General features: G+C 28.3%; 1 protein-coding gene across 1 annotated transcript; it reads left to right on the top strand.

Annotated features, from left to right (window-relative positions):
- Positions 1–1964: 1964 nt before the first annotated feature.
- On the top strand, positions 1965–2776 carry LOC112599682 (ATP synthase subunit s, mitochondrial-like). Its single transcript, XM_025346699.1, has 4 exons — positions 1965–2062; positions 2161–2381; positions 2440–2602; positions 2659–2776. Exons 1-4 carry the CDS (start codon positions 1965–1967, stop codon positions 2774–2776), a joined length of 600 nt encoding a protein of 199 aa, XP_025202484.1.
- The last annotated feature ends 16075 nt before the right edge of the window (positions 2777–18851 follow it).

Here is an 18851-nt window from a genome sequence, read left to right as displayed (position 1 = left end):
CGACAATACTGATATATAGTTTACTTAAATACAAGCCGCGCGTCGAAACCCGAAGCTCTTGTTATTATAATAGCGTGTCAAATTATTTTGATCTTCTGGTCCACGTCTCCGGGAAAATGAACCGAAACGGACTTTATGTTATAGTCGACCCGTAAAACGTTTAGTCGAGTATAAACAGAATACATTATATTATGAGTACCTACCCATATGGCCATATACCACCGCCAGTGTAACAGTGGCTTAGTATTATAATATCTCTGTCGTTATTATATACGTATTACTATATCGATATTATTGTATACACTCGTACGTATGAATCCTTTTCTATCCTTTTCTTTGACACACACTCTTCTTTTATCTCACCATTTCGTATATAAGTATGAATATTCTCTTTGAACGGGGCCATTCGCCGATCGGTCGGCCCTCCTGCCGACTTGTTATATCGACCGGACACGATCGCTGTGTACGCGTTTTACCACAATAATATATTTGTTGTGTATTATAAAACGAAACAGTGGGCTGGCGCGCATGTGCGAGAATCTCTACTTAACAATACGATTCATCGGAAACCCGCGCAGATGAATCTATTTTAAAAGCATCATAAAATAATATCGTGTCTTACAATAATATACTCCTTAAACGTCAGAAAGGGTTTCGCGTTTTTATTTTGAATAACCTATTAACTAATAGCTATTGTTATCTATAAGTACGGGCACGTCATGTAAATAATATTCGCATTGTAAATATTTGAAAATCACTCGGGACCGAAATTCGTTTTTGTTTTCATAGCAATTAAAGTATCATTCATTTTGAATTATTATTATTATTTTTCTTTTACTATTAAATTTTAATGTCCGTCATAATTTCAACTAGGTATACTATACAAAGTACAAATAGGTACATCTTACTAATACAATCCTGTCAGCGCTGCGTATAATATATTAAGATATATACAAATACAATATTGTTTATAATTAATTTTGCTTTTCATTAAATATTTTAGACGCTGAGCTTCAAAGAAATGAATTTATTGGTTTCACGAAGATCTGTAAGGTTTTTTTTTTAATTATTTTTATTTTTTTAGAGAATAGTTTTTCTGAAGACACTTTTTAGAAGAAACAATATTTTGATTTTAAACTTGAAAGAGATTTCTGGTACTAAATTGAATGTTGTTTGTACTTTTTGCGGGGAAAAGTATAAATTCGCCTTTTTTTTTTTTTTTAGTTATTTCAATTCTTGAAAATAATAAAATGAGAATATAATATTACTTACCATTAATTTTTGTAGTTAAAAAATAGATAACAGTAGATACTTAGAATTTTTATAAATTATTTATATTTTAATTTTCTAAACGTATTAAAATTTAAAAAAATTGTTAGCTCTTTTAAACCTATTTATTAAAATTTAAAATATTCTACTTTTTTATTTTTTATTTAAATTATGTATGATAAATTTTTTATTTGTGAGTAAAAAAACCCTTCACAATAAATTGAATACAATGTTTACCATGAGTTTTACTTACTAAAATTTAAAAAAAATAATGTTCAAAGTAAAGCCACATTATTTTTTATGAGTGTTTAAATTTTAACGGAATTGTTGATTCGAAATTATTTTGAAGATATTATGTATATGCGATGTAGGTAACCACTCAGTGGTTTTTACATGGTATATTTATTTTTTTTTATCACTTTTTTTTTTTTTATTTAACAAAATATCAAATATTTTATAAGTCGTTATGTATGCATTATTATAAGAATAACAATTTGTCATATTAATGTGACTATTACGTAGTATTTAGTATTATCATTTCTCTGGTTTTTGAGTTTGTTTATTATCAAACATACATTTTTTTATGTTTTATAATTTCCAAAACTTGTTTATTAACACTAACTATAAATTACAATTCTTAAGTGTAATAGAGTTTACTTTGTGTTATATTGCGCAATCGTGCTAATTTTGGGATCATGATATTAACAACTTTACAATCTCATTTTTTTAGAAAAAATATTATGAAAATAAATACACGTTGTTTATGGCAATGGATCGATGACACATTCAATCGGCAAGTGCTTTTACTTTTAATGAAATATGATTGTTAAGTATTTAAGAGCATTGTTATTTGTTGCTGTATTTTAACAATCATTTTTTATAAAAAAAAAGTTTAGACGATGATCGTATCAAAGAAATTGGACCTAACTTGGCGTGTGCCGAATGGCTTATGAAAAATGGGGCACGAGTAAGATGGAAAGGTTGTAAGGAATACGTCTGCCATTATGACTGCTTGCCAAACATTACATCAATTCATTTGAAACAATTCCTAATAGAACAAGTTTATGCAGGAAGAGATGCATCAATCTCACACAAAGGATTTAGTTATTTTAGTAGGTTTTCCATTATTTATTATAATAAAATTATTTTTTCTAATGATGTTGATGGCAGAAAACTGTAAAAATATTTCAAAAGTGGAATTTGATGGATGCGATTCGATTGATGATGAAGCATTAAGTAAACTTAATATATTAAAAGATTACATCACAGATTTGAAAATTAATGACTGTGTAAATGTTTCTGACCAAGGAATAAGGTCATTGGAGCAACTTCAGTAGGAATACAATTAACTTATTTGATAAAGATGTAATTAATTATTTGAATTTACAGAGCATTAAAATATTTGGAGTTGAAAAATTTAAAAATTTCAAGCCAACCAGTAAGTATGATTGATCATTTGAAAACTAAGTTACCAGAATGTAATATACAATATTGTAATGAATTATAATGCTAAAAGCTTTTTTTTCGCTATATTATCAGTCATTTATGATATTCTGTAGTTTATTTGAGCCTAAATAAAATTGTAGTACCTTGGTTTCGTATTTAGTATTAACTTGTTCAATTAGACATTGTTAAAGGTAGCATGACGTAATATTTGGTTAATCATTATAGCTAAGTTAGTTTTAAAACTTTTTTATGTGCACTATTTTTCGTAAATTATTAAGTCCGTTAAAAATTATGGATCGTAGAGCTAACTAATAAAAGGAAATAGATGCCTACTGGGAATTTTTATTGCCCGCTCGGGTGCATGCAAATGTTATCAATCTAGTACTGTGATTTATCATCTATATAATCGGTATAATACGTATCATTTTCATGAACATTTAACCTAATTGTTAATTTGAAACTATTTGAAACAGACAAAAGAATTGCTTGGTACTTAAGAATAAATTTACGGATAAATCGAATATTAAACGTCTTACTAAATATACATCGAGCGTATCTATTAGCATATCTGTTCGTCATTATTTTTAAATTCAGTTAATGTTTCATAGTTTGTACCTACATAGTTTGTACACCAAAAAAAAAAAAAAAAAACATGTACATCGATAGTAAATTTTGTAGATGTTAAATCAGATTTTATTTTTTCAGATTATGTTGAGATATGAATTTTTTGTTGATGCAAATAATATTTAAGTTTATTTAGTGATAGTTATTATTAAGGGTTTGCGATATTGGTAAAAAATACTGAGTATAGTTTTATGATATTATACCAATTAATTATCATTGGTATAAATAAAGTTTTTTCTATTTTTGATTTGGCTAACTGACCATGAATATCAACAAACAAAAATATTTAAACACACATCGAAGATTGAAATAGCATGTGAATATTAAATTTCATTAATTTAATGTATTCTGTAAGTACAGTAAGCGTTTGTAATTTATTAATTTATCGGTTAGAGTGTTTGATTGTATAAATATCTATTTTACCTAAAAATAACAAGCTTTTTTTTCTTCCCAAGAACCATCGGATTATTAGCTTTTACTACTGTATGATATAAAATTATTATTATTTTACTATATTTTTGTTCGACGTTATTCATAATAATTAGTGCTTACATTTTTTATTAGAAAAAAAAACATTATTAAACCAATATTATATAAGAGCAGACTACGTATGTTTTACTCATATCACAACATTTTATGATTGTTTATATAAAGAAAAATTTTGACATGATCATATATGTATTATAGTTTGTAAAAAATTTTTAAGCTACTAGTTATCTGAAATAGTTTTGTATGTTATAAAAAATAAAGATGAATAATACAAATACTTTTATTTGTTTTACCACTTTTATAAACATGAAAGTACAATATATTTAGGCACCTACTGAGTGTATTTAATATACAATTTTGTTATTAAAATAATGGATGGTGACCTAAATAACAGTAATAATAATGATAATAGTAGTTGGTACTTTAATTTTACCATTAAAACGAATTAAATTAGGTTTTATCAATAACAATAGTTTTGTTATCTCAAAATGTGGTAGACAAACAAAATAAAATATAACTACATTATAATAGATTTCTTACTATTTTTTTAGTTCAATATACTGTTAAATTAATTAAAAACAAATCATAAATAATTAAATAAATATTCATAAACAGTAATTTCATCAAAACTAACGACAATATTCTTAAATAATTGAACATAATTAATATTCTAAGACATGATACCGTTATTAGTTATTAAAATATTTCTTTATTAACTACATTTTTATAATAAATCGACTATGATTTTACTTAGATACTAAGGCAATCATTATTATCTATATATTTTTTAAGTAAATTTATTCATATTTTACTCGACAATTAATATAATAACACATTATGTTACTATAGAATAAAGCGCAGTGCGTATGATTTATAGCTTAGTACGCATTAATTACATGTATTAAATTGCAGTATAGTAGTTGTATTGATTTTTACCATTTTTTAATTTCTTTTTTTTTTTTTTTAATAGATATACTACGAAACTTTTGTGAAATAGTTTATTAGGCACCCGCTGCATGTTTTTTCAGAAATCTATTTCCCTGACATCTCAATTGAAACAGACCCAGAATTTTTGTTTTAGCATTTTTCTGTATTATCACTTATGTTATAGTATTCTCCGATAAGTTAAAAATATATTTTTTTTGGTCTGGACCGTAATATGCATAGATGTGATTCTCCTTTATTTGACGATGGACGAGAAGTCAGTAATAAATTCAATCCCTGCTTGTTCGTAATAGTGCCCACATTGAAATACGTATTATAATAAAATTGTAGTATTGAGTCACGTATACCTTATAAACGAGTAGGTATACGACCGAATGGGTAATACAAATTTAATTTTTATAATTGGCGGACTTCGACTTACGTGCCCGGTTGACAGGTGTCGGCCGATAATATTACCGATCGGCGGGTGAGCCGTACGGTGATGGAAGATATTTTATATTGGACGCGACCGGCGGCGGCTGCCGAATGCCTGTATCGATGTAAAATATAATAACGTTATACCCAACTTATGTACACATAATATTATCATGAGGATGTTATAGACACCGATATGGGTGCAGATATTATTGCAGTAGGTATAATATACGGTCCCGACATAGTTATTTGCAGTGGTTTTTAACTGACGTAACATAATATTATTATAATGATGTATTATAATATATAGGTAGGTAGTATTATTGTGCACCGTAGTAATTAATTTTATGAATCGATACAAACCATATTTTAATTAGAAACCACTGTGGAATTTTGTTATTACAACAATAGTTAACATATACGTATATATCTATACGTGCGGTAGTACAATAAAACAACGAACAACTCTCCTGCACTCTTGTATAGCTTTTCTTTTCTAAATATCGGAACTTTATCGCTCAACTTTTTTTGTTTTAATGGAAATCTTAAACTTTTTGAAAAGTCAAAGTATTATGTAAATTCGATTGAATATCTCAAGATTTAAACTTCTTGAAAAAACCGTTCAATCATTCTCGCTACCGCGTTTTGTATAACAGCACCTGTATAAATATATATATAGAGTATACGTTGTTCAAATTATTGAAACAATAAGATATTCCAAGGGGTTGTTGAACGCTTCCCCGTCAATAGTGAATATTAATGTGTCAACACTGTTTAAGTAGGATCGGCGAGCGCCCACCAAAAACAAAATACACTTTCTATAATGATATTGTCTTCATTATTTCCGTGAATCGGTTAATTTTAATTTACTCGTCATCGATACAAAACATTATTAATATTATTATATTGATACCAGAAAAATACTTTCAACCATACAACCGATTACACGCATTTTACGAGTGTGTAAATAAACGTAACTACTGTAATAATATAAACATACGTATTATAAAGTGTTATATATTAACTATAGGCCATATTAATATATTATACACGTTTAAAAATGTTTTATGAAAACATTACTGGATTTATTTTATTTTTTAACATAGCAACGAATGTATTGTATTGTTATTGCGGCGACCAAGGATATTTTGTTTGCGTAATGCCTAACACTGAATCCTGCGCAAACAAGAACTTTTATTAACACGCATATAAATACATTGATGATCCGAGTGGCCCGATGAGCGTGTGCATTATCAAATTGTACACATTTTATTATTATGGTTGTAATATTTCATTTTATAATATTATGTCGTTTTCGGAGAGCCACGCGCGCGCGCTTCATACTCTATTTCGTGTACATAATAATATGATCGTAAACAGTTTATGTAAATATATCGTGTGATGTGTGTGAGTGATTTGAATGATTTGTGCTCTCTGCGTGCGATCAACGCGTAGTTGTTCGGAAAAAAAAATAATAATAAATACGAACAAGAGTCGTCTGAAATATATTATGGAACGGTAAAAAATGCGGTTCGCCAACCGTCGCACATCTATGTTTTGATTTGGGAATAGCCCGGGGGATACGTGATTTCGTGTACGGACACGCGAGCTACATTGATCTGAAGGTCTCCTGCTTGAGGCCCGCTTCCGCTAGGAGCGTTATTTTTTTATTTTTTTTTATTCTCAGACGCCTCACCTATTTCGGACGATTCGAATAATCATTATCTGCGGGTATATTAGTATCCACACGTGTCAGCATATAGTAAACTGAATAAATTCTCGTCACTCTGTAACATTAAGAAATTAATATTATCATAAAATATAACATTATAACATTTATAACAGATCGGTAAAACGCCGTCTTATGCTATTTATTGTATTATACGTAGTATGTACGATTAGAAATTTATTATAACAAAACTGTCAAATCTTTTCAGCGGTAAAATATGATAATACATGTATTCAATACATACGTACACCGAACCAGAAAATTAAAATCATCGTTGACGAAAATATTGCGACGGCATTACACCTATTCTATCCATACGAGTGCCTACATATGATATTACAAAGTAATGTTATGTCGATTTACTAGAACACTATATTCAGTTTCTCCTGTTGCAATGACAATAAATATATTATATATAAAATCATAACGGCGATTACACGCTTGCGAATGCTGTCCGCGCGCATCGCTCGAACGAATTCGGCTTACCTACTTATTCGACACCAGCTGCAATATACTTCACATCACACAGATATACGAAGTATTTTCAATCGAAAACTGGATGTGACGAATTCGTGACAATTTAATACGTTGTTTAATTGAGAGTAGTACTTACGAGTATATGCTCTAAATATGAGCGGTCGGACAACATACGGTATTTGGAGTATTGTGTTGTAGTCGACGGCGCGTATTAAAACTGCACGATTCTAACAAGATTATAATGTCATATCCGGGCACACCAAAGGCCCTCCCTTTTAGAGCATTTTTTTTTAAGAAGTTCTTAAAGAATATTTTCTCAATCAATTTCTGAACATTAATAGTTGTAATATGTTTTTCTATTCGTGTTGAACAATATTGGACCATAGCCAGGCCAAAAATATAATACCTATAGTGTTATTATTTGTATGGATTTTACGTAAAACATATATGAACGGTAGATTAATGTATACACTTTAATGTAAAACAAGCTTTGCATTATCACCGTAATTTAATATATCAACAATTTTTCACAAAGCAATAAATTAGGATTTTATGAAAAAAAAACGTTGACATTTACAATAGTACAAAAGGTGTACCTAAATTGGCAGTAATCTGTTGAACACATTTTTCTACATAAACACAGTGCGCATTGCAATGTTTTTCCATCTCGAAGTCATCTATTCGTTATAAAAATATAAAATAAGTCGAGAGATTTATCTACATTTTAATACTAATTGTTGTATTGAATACCAATAAGACTTTTCTTTATAGTGTCGCTAGTTAATAATGATTTTGTTTCTATAATTTATTAACTAAGCACTCAGTGCAATAATATATATAAATATATTTAGTTGAATTTATTTTTATATTATTAATCGTTAAATAATTTTTTTTTTTTTAATTAATTGATTATTTTTTAACTCATTTGTTATCTTATTAGTAAATATGCTTATATATATTATATTTATAGTTCTTTATACAAATTACTGAAGTATAAAGTCAACAACCTAGTCAAATTATTATTATAATTTATTTAATGCGCTCTAATTAATTAAAATATTAAGTCATAAAATAGTTATAATATGATGATGGTTTTTAATAACAAGAACAAAAGTGTATACGTTAAAGACTTTTTTATGTTTTATTTTTTTCTCATTTAGTTAATAACAAAATTTAAAAAAATATAAGCACTGAAATTATGCATTATATTATACTGTCTACTTGACAAATTTAAAAAAACAGATTAATATTTATACCTTAATCAGTTAATTTATTTGTAAAAAAACACTAGAAGAAATATTATATTTTAGAAGAACCTTCCATTAGTTTAACGAGTTTATTTTCAAAAAAATCGTTAAGGTAATTTGATAATAATTAATTTCAAATGTATATATCTATAAAATAATATTTAAATATAAAAATAAAAATTAATAAACACGAGTTTAACCGTAATCAACTAAATCTGTATTTATAGGCATTTATGAATTTAAAAATATTTAACATCATACACAATTACAAGACAGAATTACTCGGCCATAATTGTATAATTATAACTTATAAGTTAACAACGTCAATTCTGTGACTCACTTAGTACATTAGCACGCATATACATTATTATTAAAAATATCTCAAAGCGAACTCAATTTAAAAACTTGTAAATTCTTATAATATAAGTGGAATTTGTTTAATAGGTACGTATTATTTTAAAGTTAAATTCTACGTCCATTAAACTAGAAGATAGATTCTTAAAGATCACATGACTGATGTGTCAAATTAAAGCAAATAGCAAATAATTGGAGTACATATTTTTTCCAGTGATTATAATCAAAGTAACTACATTTCCGTTGTAGGCAAACATGAAACACTTCTATAGCGGTATGATGTAGTTTTAAGCGCAAATACACACAGGCACCGTGATGCGTTTGTACGTTGGAAAACTATCCGCGGTTTGATTCATCTGAGGTTGCTGTTGCAGTTAGCTGGTCGCAAACGAATAATAACAATTATCAACGTTAACCTAACCCATAATACGCATATATATATAATATGTATGTATGTAGTTAAAATATACCTACTCGCCTGGTGGTTATTAAATATATTTAGAATCCATTAAAGCGACTGTAGAGATTAGTTATTTCGAGTTTATATTAATATGTATATATTATAATATTATACACGTTGTACAGTCGCAGGAATATTTAGATTAATTTTGGCGCCCAAAGCGGCAGAAATCTTGGCAAGGGTTAAGTTTTGCAGTGCGTACACTAAATAATATTACATAATAAACATTGACGAAAAGCAACCAATACAAAAGTTCTACGCTAGACTGCGCTGCTGTTGTTGTTATTGTTATTGTTATTATAACCATTATTTTACTCATAAACACAAACACACACACATACACAACAACAATATGATATACGCGCGCACGTATAAGAATAATAATAATATAATATAATACCATCCATGGGAATTCAAGCGCACATGTCTCGGACAAATTACTGCCGTTACGTAATTTACGGTCGAAACTGCGCACAGAAACAACAACTATTCGTTAATTAATAAGTTTTAAATCGTGTAAAACCTCCAAGGGATACACACACACGCGCGCGCGCGCATAAGTATACAACACCGCCATCACTATTTTCTACTGGTGCGGATATATTATGTATAGTCGTAGAGCGGTGTCGTCTGCGAAGTTTGCCCGGCGCACAGATGAAAAAAATCTCGCGGATCGCGTCCAAACTTGCCTCGCAACAAAACGCACCCGTCCACGTTAGGTTCCACATACCCACAGGTATAATAATATAGTGTACACATATTTATATACAACTGCGAATAAGTATAATTATTACGAAATATCGTTGACACGGCCATGTGTTTGTTCGTCGCCAAACTTTCACCGGGCTCGTCACGACGGTTTTACCTATATATATATATATAGTAGCAATGCAGTGTTTACACCCGCATAGTGCGCAACTTTGGATGACCGTTCTGGGAGCAAATAGCTATATTATAGTGCTCTAACTGCCGGAAGATAATATCATGGTAAGCTTTTGACGTTTGTTGTGGGTTTGTGGAAGATATGGTGGATGAATAGTTGAAACACCATATAGTTACGCCGTATCGTCATTCGCGTAATTATTGATGTACACGGCAGTTGCATTATGATAATATAATATGCATAGCTGATGCCAAATACAGCGTATTTTAGCCAAACAACTATATGAAGTCGACCAAAAATGTATAATTTATTATTTCTGATTCCTTGCAAATTACAATCTATATTATGTTGTATGGATATGTTGCGTTAGACGTTGCACTTCCTTCTAAGTTATAAGCTAACTTACGGCTTATAATAATTTATAGTACATTATTTCATATTTAATGCTAGTTTGAAAACAGTAATCGATATATTTTACATTGAAATTTATAAATTTTATCGGTGATGCAACGCGTTTTAAGAAAAATGTAATTTGAAATCCAAACGATTATGTTATAAATTAAAATGCCTAAATAAACCTAGTCTGTTCAAATAGGGATAATATTTTTACAAATTTTACTAGTGGTATACTTCTGATAGTAACACGTAGGTGATTTGGTGTCCTCAAAATCTACTTAAAGAATAAAATATTTAATTTTTAAAATCATATTTTTCGTCTAAAAAAAAATTACTTTTCTGTAGTAACTACAAAATGTCATAATAATACTTATGACAAGACCATAATAATATTACCTACACATCGTACAATGTTTAGAAAATAATGTTTGTACCAATGGCCTACTATTTATATATGGACGCCTAATAATATATAAACGCTTCGAGATGCGCGTGTCGTCCATCGTTATTAAATGCACTTATTATATTATAGCGTGCGCGCGTGCGAATTATGATCTCGTCAAAAACACATTTAAAACAATAAAAACTTTCCACCGAAATGAATGAGTTGGCGGCTAATAAGTTCTGTCTTTTATCGTAGTCCGCACGAGTATTATAAATCTTTTTGACTTCATTCCGTACCGACTGCGGTCGTGCAGTGTATCGAGTTTCGGACCAACAATATAAACTCTTCCCTAATTACGGTTAGCAGAAAAAAGTTGATAAATGAAAAATATACCCACCAGTGCTCGATACAAGAAACAATAATTAATCACAGAGATTTTGAGAAAAAAAATTGCTTCCAATATATACGCGTATACCGTCATTTATGTATTATAACGCGTTTCACTGTCAAATTCCGTTTCGCCGATCGACCGACAAAAGGTCGAACACGTCGTTTTAATTAATTTACTGGTAATTTTTCAACTCGCCACCACTAGCGAAAAACTTTCAACATCCAAAATCCTTTTGATTATAGTTTCTGTCTTTTTTGAAACGTGACTTTGGAAAAAAAACTATTGTATTTTCGAAATTTATTACTAAAAATAAAAAAATTAACTCACATATTTTCTCAAAGCCGTTTATCAATATTGTTCATACACTTTAGCATTTAAGAATTTTGCGGTAGATAATAATATTATATAACACGTAATCTATATAGGTCAGTGCATACAATAAATCAAATGAAGTATTATTTCCAGTCCACAAAGTACGCGTAACTTATTATTAAGTTTTGTTTTCTAAAATAAATATCATTCATAATTTAGGTATCATTTATTTTTAGTTTCCGTTTGCAGCATTTAATGAAAAACACGTTTTACATTTATCGTTGATTGTATTTTTTTCCATATGCGCCATGTAGGTATAATAACTAGAATATAATAAAATACAACTATTGATCTAACGTATTATAATACATGAAAGTGAACGTATGAATGGAAATAATTATAAAATTAATAACTATCTAACCCTTCACGTTAAAATAATATTTATATATATCACGACCAGTATAATAATTTATAGGCATGGACTTTTAATCACTATATTCATCAAATAGTTAGTTTATAAAACGGATATAATTACAAAGTCAATATGCATCAAAAATATATGTTACATAAAATTAGATTGTCATGGATTGAAACTACAGGATTGAAAGCTTACATGCGCTTTCTGTCTCATAATTTATCGTTTGATATCATCTGCGTAATTTATATTTGTGTGGTTATAAATTTTAAATATGAAATATAAGACGATTACTTTATATAAAAAATAATATTATCATCGATTTAAGTAATACAGATAATTTAATTATATATAAAAAAAAAAAAAAAAAAACCCGGTATTTGAATCATTTTTTTTAATAATGTGTATAAGTTATAACTACATAAGGTAGTAGTTCTAACTGTTTTTTTTAAACGGCACTCTTGGGTGTTTTATAAAAATCCCGGGGAACCCAATATGGTATATACTATAATGTGTATAAATTATTTATATTTTCAATAATTTTATGGTAAATCTAATTTTAATTTAAGGAACAATAGTGCTCTGTGACACACCGGTTGATAATCACTGAAAATAAGGTATGAGGTTTGAGCATATTATAATTTCAGAATATATTATGCTAACTTTTATTCGTAAGGGTTTCTTAGAATCAAATCACACTCAATAAAAATCAATAGAAGTACATAACATATTCTTTAATAAAGAATTAATATAAATTCTGTTTTTTTTTGTTGAAATTTTTAATTATTTTTGAAGATTATAATTTTATGCTAAGCTTTTCTATAATCACCAACTAAGAAAGATCCTGTGTCGATTTTGATAAGCTATTTTTAAGAGTGAACCACTCTTTATTTTAATTGTTAAACAGATAATATTTTTATAAATATTGATGTACCTATCTAAATAAAAATTTTAATGAATATAATTTCTGAATTATCAGTTTAATATAAACTTTGTATTATAATTATTTTCATTAATCAGGATTTTATAATAAATATAAAATAGGTATTATATTCAGTCGAGTACTTATTATGTGCACTTCAAAAATTAATAGAAATTTAAAATCACTATAGTTCCTATAATATCATTTAAGCCATAATCATTGACTATTTTATCATTAGAGCATAAAGTTTAATGATTAAGAATTCACACGTTTATTGTCGGTGTACACAAATAAAATGTATCAAACAAGACATCAACCTAACAGTTTACCGTAAGAAAAAAATAGACCTTATTTTTAAAGAGAAGTTTTTATCGTCCTCAAAATTAGAAAAAAAAAAACTATTAATTTTAAAATATTTATTAGGTTTAATTACAAGTATTGAATCAGAATTAGATTAAATGTATTATTTATATGGGATAAGCATGTCTGATAAATTACCATGAATAACAATATACATTAATATTATAGATACTATATGATCGAGATTAAGCCCATTTTTTCTGTGACAAATAATCAAAAATGCATTAGAATACTGAAGTTGTCCATCGGTTTTCTGTATTATAATACTGCTATATATTATTCAAATCTAGTCACTATAAATATATCGAAAAGATTATAGTAAATTACGGTATAATATTATTGCTATTAAATTATTATCATCCTATATATTCGGGATAAATGACGGGGAAATAATATACAATATTACACAGATGCGGCTAATGTTAATGGCGGTAAGTAACTGTTAATGTACACGCTACACGGGTGTTCGGGTTCTGTTGTATACTTGTAGTAGCACTACAGTTGTATATTTTATCAACAAAATGTAATAGAAATAATTGAAATTATTTATTTTATCAGTTATTCATGAGGTCTATGAGAATAGTCCATGTGGGCACACATCATATAAATTCGACTCGTTAATTCGACAATTTATGCAATACGGGAAGCAATATTGTAATGGCGTACAGTATTATTAAACATTTATTACAGCATGTGTGAGCACTGTCCATGTATTGGGGTGATTTCAATTTAAAAAAATGTGTGTTCGATGTCACACGTTTCCATAAATTCTTTATTACGATGTGTTGAGTATTAAGATAAATCGAAACGTTCTACGATACAAATCGACAAAATAATCATAAATAAAAATTCTTAATACATTATAGTAATTGACTAAAATATTTCATTAACGATAATACTTTTATAAAGTAGTTAAATTAAGAACAGAAAAGGAAGGAGATAACCTAAAATCGAATACATAATATATATATATATATAGGCACTAGGTATATACTTAAATATGTAGGATATTGATTATAAAAATTCAGTGAAACATACTTGCTCTAAAACGTATATACCATTGTATAATATTATATACATCCTATATATGGTTCCAATTAAAAGTTATACATTGTTAAATTTTTATTTTTTATTTTATTGTTTTCTTGACTATAAATTATTATCTAAACTTAGGTAAATAGAATTGTAAATTTTTAACATTGATTATATAGTAAGATTAGGTTTTAAATTTAACAGAGTACAGTATTAATTTTTACATTAAACAATTATGTTATACATTACAATTTCAATCACAATAATTACATTATATTTATAATGCTAGGTAAAGTTAAAAGAGTATTAATTTAAAACGTTTAAGAAATGACTCTTTTGGAATCTGCGTCTATTAGGATGAACATTTATATCGAAGTGTTGTGGACCGTTTGTTTTTATAAATAACTGAAGAAACTTACCAATAGGTCCTTGGTGTAGTTTACAATTGATAACATATTGAAGTCTATGTACAGAGCATCATTTTGAACAAATCATGGGGCTTTTGAAATCACACATAGTACTTTAAATCATAGGATTTATATTTAATTTATGTAATTTGTAGCACAATGACTCTAGACCGGGATAGCATACAGTAGTAGAGGACGAATGACATGTTTATATAACAGCAATAATGAACACTTCCAGCTCAGTAAGTTTGATGATTAATTAATGGATATAATACTTCTAAACGTTGACGTCTTTGCTGTAATTTGAAAGATATGCGAGGGTTCTATAAACGTTTTTCATCTAATACTACTCCAAGATATTTAATATTATGAAACCATGCTATATTTTGTCGGTTGTGCTTTAGAGTATTATCCTTTTTATGTCTATGTAAAGTGAAAATAACTTCCTTACGTTTCGATGGATTGAAAACAATTTTTCATTTTTTTGTACATATTTTTAGATATACTGTAATATAATTAGTGCGAATACAAGAGTTAAAAAAATAGTTTTAATTAAATATCATTATCCATTAACATTGCATAAGTATGATTTAACGAAATGCCATACAATTTTATTGGTTTCTGTTTTTTTTCTAAATTTTTATTTTGAATATTACATTAATATGGCGTATGCTTACTTTAAAATTGTATTCTTCAATAAACTGAAAATGTATACTATCAAGTTACTAACTTCTTTATGGGTAAAAATAGATAGCCATCTTAAACATAGTACAATTGTATTGTTAAATTGTTTTTTAAAGATCCAATTTCGTATTAAATTAAAAATTTATGAATCATATTTTTTTTTGGCAAAATTTTCTGTAAAAATTAAGTCAAGAAAAAAGTTTGTGAACAATTAACCGAGCTAATGTGCCTCCGGTAATTATGGTTTTCACGTGTTGGGTTAGCCCTATGAAATATGTCCAGGATAATTAAAAAAATATATAACAATCCTCCATTTGAACCACCCGCAGGGTATTTTAGACCTGAAATTATTTTTTCACCACCCTGCGTATTTTCTGAGGGTTAGATTAAGGTTCCGGTACCTCGGTCTTCGGACTCGTTTCCGGTTCCGGTCTAATTTTGACGCCTATAACTTCCACCGCCACGTCTACTTTTTTTGCACTACCACCCGTCATTCGTATCGGTCTCGCCGACGTAGAAAAATTCCATATTTATCTTCATTATCGCCTAGGCCACTGCGTGTTAGGACATTTTAAAATCCAAATGACTCGTGTCCGATACGTTCTTCGAAATCCTGTTCACCCACCACAAATACTAAACAATATTTATTAGTCCTAATGTTATATTTATACGTATACTTAAAAGTCACGGCTCGTGAGTTATATACCCTATACAAAATACAGCCAAAAAATCTTCTCTGGTAGTGTATTTTTATGGAAAGACAAATTGAATTTATAATGCCATGCTTTTACAGAACTAAATTCAATTTGGAAAAAATAATATAGAATACAGTACGATGGGTAATCTTTTAGCGTTAGACGTAAGACATCAAAAAGGATTCACTCACATCGGTGCCTTACTTAATCTTTAATTATATGAGCTTTTCACTACCGACCTCACCAAGCCATATCTATATCGTCTTTGTCTTTTCCTTGTAATTACAGAGCTTCACAATGCATTATATCCTGAAAGTCTTAATTGTTTTCATTTTCCGGTCTTCTGCCTGAGAGCGTTTGCAAAATTGGGGAAAGTGTCATCCTAGAATCCCTACATTTAAGACGGACATTTTCTTTCTTACTTTACTATTATAATATAGAAATCCTACATAAAACTATTAGAATGCATTCGCTATCTTCATATAATGAAACAGTACAGAATTAGAATAATAGATATTTAAAACTTTTTAAATTCAATAATAATAAAAAAAAAAAAAAAATTAAATTTTTATTTGCAATGCCTGTTACTCAATAAATTTTAATTGGTTAACTGTTTGAGTAATATTTTTAATTAAGTCCATAATTATTAAACTCAGTTCAAATAAACAATAAATAAATAAAAGCATTGTGTGTTTATTTTGTTTTTACAATACAAAAAAAATATATATTTGTTTTTATATTCAAACATTTAAAACAATAATAATTAATAAATGGTTTAAACAAAATTCTGTTGATAATGATTTAATCACTACTAATGTTTAGTATTTTTATTGACTCAAATATAATTTCAGTATTAAGTGGTTAAAACGATCGATATTCATTTGGTTTATCGAGTGCTATGTATGAAATATAAGTTTTAATATATTTTTAAGTAATTTTTTTAAGATGAAATTGGATTGAATAAATGGAAAAAAAATAACCGCAGTGCAAATTTTTATGATTTCTCCTTTTTATAAATTACATTAATAAGTATGTAAAATATACGAGTTGTAAAGAATCGTAAATACGAATGTAAATTTAAAAAAAAACCGTTTTCAAAACTTTATGAATCATATCCTTTCTGTATGATTGTGTTTGGAAACAATACGTCATATATTTATAATTGTTTATTTTTATTTGTTCTTCATATTAGGTTTCACATAAGATGTATATACGACAAATTGTATTATTCAATACGCCGCTGTCGTTCGTTTTCCAAACACCAATCGACGTACGCAGTCAGTTTGTCAAGCGATATAATATATTATAATAATCAATTTGCATCAAAGATAACGGATATGCGTATTTTAATTGTCTATACATATGTCAGCTTTAATGTTGTATGTATAGTATTATACAGTATACGTTGAATTAGCTTTTTATGCCAATACAACTATGCTTCTATGAGTATATAAGTTGAATACCACATTGAAATAATGACACGACCGATAGTAAATTCAAAGAAAAAGAACACTTAATAATATAGTATTATAAATTGTACTTATAAATGTACCTAGCTACATTATTATATTGTATTATGTTGTACGCGTCCGACAAGACATTTAGCGGTTTGACATTATAAGCGAAGAGGAATTACAGCTACATTTTCCCAGTTCAAATATTAAAAATGTTCCAAATTTTTATTCACGTAATTTGTAAAAAAATTTAAAGCTGTTTCTAAAATGTATACGGCATCGGTTTACCCAAAAATAAATTGTACGGGCTTGATGGGTGAGAAGTGTATGCGCGACGCGTTTTCCGGTTGATAATATTGTATAATTCGAAAGACATCCAAAAATAGTTTACGCACGTATTAGTTCAATAAACTAATGTGATGTGCAATAAAATACTTACTTGTTGCGGTGTATTAAAATTAATAATAATATTATTAAAAAAATCGTGCATAATAGTATTGTTTTCACGTGACTTACTTGAAATAATAAACACAGCATATTTTAATAGTCACCTCGGGCGCCGTGCCACCGACGACGCGAAACCGAGTAAATACCGTTTAAAATCATAATATTTTTCCACGTACCTAGCATGTTATAAAATAATATGCGCTTATGGTACATCACACATTCCATGTGCTTACAAAATTTGTAAACAATGTTATACCGGGAAATACCGGACGTTTAATTTTTGGCATCGACGCCGACGACGTAATTGAGATGTGTGGGAAAATGTCCATAAATCATGCATTTCATTAAAATATATTATTATTGTGCAATATCATATTCGCATTAAACGTTGCACTACTTGCGGTAATACGCGAATACGCAGGGAACGTTGTCTCTTAAGGACGATCAGACAAAAATGCTTCGATTGAGCGTACCGAGACGAAATAAAAAAAAAGTACAACGACTAGAGGGGATTTTTGAAATCCAGTAACCGTTTGAATAATAATTTATCACGTTAAATCGCGACTCGATCGGTTTTCCACGCAACGTATGATTTATAGTCCATTTTACACCTA

The sequence above is a fragment of the Melanaphis sacchari genome, unplaced genomic scaffold (genome assembly GCF_002803265.2).
Source record: "Melanaphis sacchari strain LSU unplaced genomic scaffold, SCAv2.0 Contig0_pilon_pilon, whole genome shotgun sequence".
NCBI lineage: Eukaryota > Metazoa > Arthropoda > Insecta > Hemiptera > Aphididae > Melanaphis > Melanaphis sacchari.
The sequence above is the reverse complement of the archived record's forward strand: the minus strand, read 5'-3'. Positions and strand labels throughout refer to the sequence as shown.

What these genes read in the sequence shown, in the direction of transcription:
- LOC112599682 (XM_025346699.1), top strand. Translation starts at nt 1,965, where the DNA reads ATGATATTAACAACTTTACAATCTCATTTTTTTAGAAAAAATATTATG. An exon ending in ATCGATGACACATTCAATCG is followed by an intron (nt 2,063 to 2,160) that starts GCAAGTGCTTTT and finishes ATAAAAAAAAAG; the next exon opens with TTTAGACGATGATCGTATCA. An exon ending in CAAAGGATTTAGTTATTTTA is followed by an intron (nt 2,382 to 2,439) that starts GTAGGTTTTCCA and finishes TGTTGATGGCAG; the next exon opens with AAAACTGTAAAAATATTTCA.